Source organism: Gobio gobio (assembly GCF_949357685.1).
Source record: "Gobio gobio genome assembly, chromosome: 4".
NCBI classification, from domain to species: Eukaryota; Metazoa; Chordata; class Actinopteri; order Cypriniformes; family Gobionidae; genus Gobio; species Gobio gobio.
Window position 1 is genome coordinate 39,427,927 of NC_137100.1, and position 5,894 is coordinate 39,433,820.

A 5,894-nucleotide genomic window follows, 5' to 3' on the forward strand; every position below is an offset into this window, starting at 1 on the left:
ATTGGGCATCGTTTAAATGCCACGGCCTACCTGGGCATTGTTTCTGACCATGTCCATCCCTTTATGACCACCATGTACCCATTCTCTGATGGCTACTTCCAGCAGGATAATGCACCATGTCACTGTGGCGAGCAGCGAGGCTGAGGGACCGTGAGAACGGGACAAGGCCGCGGTCATTATTATGATGATGAGCGCCAGCTGCGTGCCGCATTGGCCTCATGTCTCACGGAGGAGTGACGGGAGTATAAAGGAGGAGCGACGACAGTGAAGGACGAGAGAGGACCAGGCCTGGACTATGATTTGTATTTTGTTTACGTTTTATTTATGTATGTGCGCGGCAGTCGTCCGTGAGGGGCTGCCGCTTTTACTCTCACTTTGTTCATTTATTTTATTAAAGTTTGTTGTTTATTGTTCGCCGGTTCCCGGCTCCTTCTTCCCTGAACCTACATACCTCGTTACAGTCACAAAGCTCAAATCATTTCAAATTGGTTTCTTGAACATGACAATGAATTCACTGTACTAAAATGTCCCCCACAGTCACCAGATCTCAACCCAATAGAGCATCTTTGGGATGAGGTGGAACGGGAGCTTCGTGCCCTGGATGTGCATCCCACAAATCTCCATCAACTGCAAGATGCTATCCTATCAATATGGGCCAACATTTCTAAAGAATGCTTTCAGCACCTTGTTGAATCAATGCCACGTAGAATTAAGGCAGTTCTGAAGGTGAAAGGGGGTCAAACACAGTATTAGTATGGTGTTCCTAATAATACTTTAGGTGAGTGTAAATATATATATATATATATAAATCTCTGGAGTTGTGCAAGGTTCCCTCCTGCTTCAAATGCTCCACCATCATCCCCGTTCCAAAGAACTCCAAGACAACAGGACTTAATGACTACATCCTGCAACATATGGATAAACCAGGGACTTATGTAATAATCCTGTTTGTGGACTTCAGCTCGGCTTTCATAACTATCATCCCAAACCTCCTCCTGCCCAAACTAAGTCAGCTCTCCTTGCCCACCTCTGTCTGTCAGTGAATCGCCAGCTTCCTGACAGACCGGCAGCAGCTTGTGAGGCTGGGTAAATTCTCATCCAGTACCCGTACCCTCAGCACTGGAGCTCCTCAAGGCTGTGTTCTCTCCCCACTGCTCTTCTCCTTCTACACCAATGACTGCACCTCTAAAGACCCCTCTGTTAAGCTCCTGGGCCCGTATCCCTAAAGATTCTGAGAATCCTCTCAGAGAGCTCCTAACTTAACCTAAAAATTCCTTGCCAGGAGTTTTAGCTTAGAAGTGATTCCAGAACATTTTCAGTGAACTTTGAGCAAGGAATGGATGGAAAATCCTATTTTAGTGAGGAGGTGTGGTTGACCCCGTTGCTAGGTATGACTCATCATTTCAAAAGCCGTGATTGGTTGATCCTACAAGTTTGATGAAAATGATTTTTTGGTGATAATGAGCAAAGGATGTACCCTCAAATCAATAAACATAATTATACACTCTAATCTTATGCAGACTGTAATTGTAAATAATATTTCACATTCAAAAAAATATCTGGAAAATGAATAGTAAGCTGTAGGGGTTATAGCCTAACATTAGAATCTAAAATATGTGAAAACTTAAGCTCATTACACCCTGTTCAAATAATGATTTGTGTCTTATTTGCTCATATTAATATCCTAGCTGGCATATTTTGTACTTTCACTCCCATATGGACCCCATTGAAAACAAGATGGCCTATCTCAAGGGGCTGTCCTTAATGAAGTAGAAATTACAACGTTACAACTCAGTGTGGTCTTAATGAGGGTAACACGGCTCAGCTTTTATCAATGTCTGTGATTGCTGGCTGGTCTATTTATGAAGGCTTGTTAACAAAAATATCCTACAAAACACAGAAAATGGAGAAAAAAAAGGAATCGCAAGCCGAACTGGACTGAGGAGCAAGGTTTGTTGCTGGCCCAGTTGGTGAACGAACATAAAGGTGTTACGAGGAAAATTTGGCCCAACTGTCACTAGCCAAGGCAAGAGGCGCGCCTGGGACACAATATCCCAAACAATCAATGCCTCTTTTCCACTGGTGGTGCGGACAGGCGACGATTGTGAGAAAAGGTGGTATGTGCTGCAGTCCAAGGCAAAAGATGAGATTGCAGCACACAAGCGGAAATCCTCACTCACAGGTGAGCAAAATACTTTAGCCTACCACATAATCTGGCAACTTGCTCCTGCTGGCAAAGTTAATTTACATGCCTAAGTACTGTGTTCATTGACTGTTTCTTTCTAGGAGGTGGACCACCTGCAAAGCGGCTGTCCCAGGTGGCCGACACTGTCTTTCAAGTCCTGGGACACTCTGAGGTCAGTGTCACCGGGCTGCCAACAGGCAGTTCACAAGTTCTCAAATGACATGGGGCTACAGCTTGCCTGAAATGTAAATTTGTGAAGTTTGCCCTGTAAGGCAGTCCACTCTGGGCTAGGTTCCCCTGTGGAATGTTCTTCACCACCATCCTCATCGTTGTCTTCATCCTCATCCTCATCGCCATCCTCCAGAGGTTCTGCAATCTGTCTAACCTTGCAAATATTGTGTAATATTTCACAGGCTATGATGACTTCGCTGACTTTTTCAGGCCTCAGCCGCACCTCTCCGTGGAGAACATGAAAGTGCCTCTTAAGCTGGCCTATGCCACGCTCCACCACCGCTCTTGTTGTCTTGTGGGCCCTACAATAGAATACAGGACCTTTCATTATTTGATGGAAATATTGCACTACTTGGATGCTCTAACATATTGTTTGCATTTCATTTCCATGATTTTTGTATTGTTTGGCTTACCTGTTATTGTTTAGTTGGGGCCCTTGGCGTGGCTGGAGGTAAGGTGTAAGGAGCCATGGTTTGCGTGGGTAGCCACTGTCCCCTAACAAGTGGCAATTAGCTGGCACATAGCGTCTCTCAAAAAGCTGTCTGATGCCACTCTCGGAGAGCATTCTTGCATCATGTGTGGAGCCTGGCCATTTAGCCACAATGTTCAAAATCTTACAGGCCGCATTGAACACTATTTGCACATTGATGCTGTGGAAATTCTTCCTGTTAACAAAGACAGCCTCGTCCTCTGATGGCGCAACTATTCTCACATGTGTTCCATCAATTACACCCACAACGCCAGGGAATCCTGCAATGTCCATAAACGCCCTTTTATGTGTGTGTAAAGTGCGGGCATCCAGCGGGAATGAAACAAATTGTGTCACAATATTAGGTTGTGACAAAGCTGTCAGTGTTTGGGTGATGACTCTGCTGACGGAGGATTGGGACAGCCCCAAGTCATCACTGCTGCATTGTTGCATTTTTCCTGTTGCCAAATACCTCAGGGTTGTGATTACTTTCTTCTCCGGTGTAATAGCGTTGTGGCGTCGAGTTGGTGAAGTAATTGCATCTCTAAGGAGATCCACCACAAACATGATTCCTGCACGATCCAATCTGTAGCATCTCAATAATTCCCTGTCATCCAGTGTTTGCAGGACATCTCTCCTGTCTCCTCTGTTGGCCATTTTGTGCAGCTGCATAGGGGAACTCCTAAGCCACTAAAAGTCCTCTTCCCTGCTCTTAGCAGATCTCGCCTTAGGAGCCCTTTTAAGCGCTAGGAATCTTGAGGAATAGCTTTTATATTAACTGGGATTTTCGTGTCACTTTTAGGGGAAATTCTAAGATAACGTCATGACTCTGAGAATTTTCCAATGGAGATGATCGTGGACTTCAGGAGAAACCCCCCTGCTCTCCCCCCACTCACCATCATGGACAGCACTGTAAAAACAGTGGAGTCATTCAGGTTCCTGGGCACCACCATCTCTCGGGACCTAAAGTGGGACATTCACATTGCCTCCATTGGGAAAAAAGCCCACCAGAGGTTGTACTTCCTCCGCCAACTGAGGAAGTTCAATCTGCCACAGGAACTGCTGAAACGGTTTTACTCTGCCATCATTGAATTCATCCTATGCACTTCAATTACCGTCTGGTACAGCTCAGCTACCAGATCTGACCTCAGGAGACTACAGAAGGTAGTGCGGTCTTCTGAGCGAATCACTGGTACAACCCTCCCCACTCTCCAAGATCTGTACTTATCCAGAGTAAGTAAAAGGGCTTGCAAAATCACTCTGGACCCCTCTCATCCAGCACACTCCCTCTTCGAACTGTTGCCATCCGGTTGACGCTACAGAGCCCTGAGCACCAGAACGACCAGGCACAGGAACAGCTTCTTCCCTCAGGCAATCCATCTCATGAACACTTCACAATAAACGAGAAACTTTATTCACTTATTTTTAACACACTTATTTACATTTCTAATTTAAACCTAAAATACGTGTACATAGTATGTTGCTTACAGGGCTCCAGACTAACTTTTTGCCTTGGTTGCACTGGTGCGCCTAACTTTTTTATTTAGGTGCACTAGCACAAAATTTGGGTGCATCCAAAAATTTCCCCCGGCTCGCTTCGCCTTTAACGCCACAATTTCAAGGTCACCTTTTTATCACACTCCAATACATTCATATATATTATTTAAATGACAACATAATATATGCAGTTACACAGGAATTAAAATCAAGGGATACAATGCTTTAAACATTAATATTTTAAAACTACAGTTTAAACAAAGTGTAACAAAGATAATGAAATAATAAACAATGAAATACAACTCATAATAAATAAAAATACGGAAATTTTAATTTCCTTTGCATGCTATAAATCAAAAGAAAGAGCAGACCCTCTGCTTTTAAACAAAACATTTTATTCTAGCTTCATGCATTCCTTTTTTATCAACACTTAAATATGGGTAAGTTTCATTAAAAAAAGCTACATTTTGAACAAAAAGCTGAGAAAATCTAATTTTTTCTAGATCAGATTCAGAGCGATGGTCAAACACAGATGGAGTAGATCGAGTCCATCAACACCTCCTGGGTCCACATTTCATTCAGTAACATTAGACATGTTGATGATTAAAGGCCTGTACACACCGGGGCGAATATCGCGCCCGCTTATCACCAGTGTTTTTTGTGACGTTTTTCGGCGCGTCTTGAGTGTTCACACCCAAGCGATTTTCACTGCCGATGCGCCGAGTGAACGTGCACATTTAGTAGATAGCGCTCTGGAACACAAGATGGTGCTGCGGCACTTAATGCTTCTGACACTCGCTTGTCACACAGAAGAAGAAGAGAGACAGTATTTACGTGCTTGCCAAAACCACAGATATATTATGTCAATGGCCAAAACCATTCACACACTTTTTGCTAACTGGCAGGCAGCATTATCAGCTCATTTTCTTCTTTATCTACTTTCTACTTCTTCGTCGTATCAATGTGCGCTTGGCAAGTACGTTTTGTGCTTGAGCGCCACCAAGTCGGTTTTTACTGTCACTTCAGCAGCTCCAGGCACGTGAACAAAAGCGCTGATCTCATTGGTCGGACAGTTTTTAACGCGGCGCGTAAAAATAAAAAAACTAACCCAAGGCGTTTTTAAAAAAAATTATGCTTTTACGCCTGCTGTTTTAAGCGTCGGTGTGCACACTCACATTGGCGCCCATTGTTTAGTCACGAGGCGTTAAACGTCGGCGATAAACGCGCGCGAAAATCGTCCCGGTGTGAACAGGCCTTAATGTTGATGATTTGTTCACGTTATTTTACATATGCATCTGCTTACATATGATCACTTGTTTTTTTGCGTCTTCCTTGCTTGTGTTTTGATCAGCTGATTCAGTGCTCATTCGGAAGATGCGTAATAGCGCCCCCTGGCATCTAACAGTGAAAACACGGAAACACAGAAAATTCTGTGTTTGGCAGGGAAGCGTTTTCTCACAAATAACGGAAAATTCTGTGTTTGGTGGGGAAAGAGTTAAAGATGTGTAATAT

General features: G+C 43.9%; 1 protein-coding gene across 1 annotated transcript; it reads right to left on the minus strand.

Annotated features, from left to right (window-relative positions):
* Positions 1-2,387: 2,387 nt before the first annotated feature.
* Positions 2,388-3,542, minus strand: LOC307125412 (putative nuclease HARBI1; the record flags this gene model as incomplete). The annotated part of the gene is made up of 2 exons (XM_079815264.1): positions 2,388-2,718; positions 2,830-3,542. The coding sequence occupies 2 exons, from the start codon at positions 3,540-3,542 to the stop codon at positions 2,388-2,390; spliced, it is 1,044 nt and encodes a 347-aa protein (XP_079671390.1).
* Positions 3,543-5,894: the final 2,352 nt, after the last annotated feature.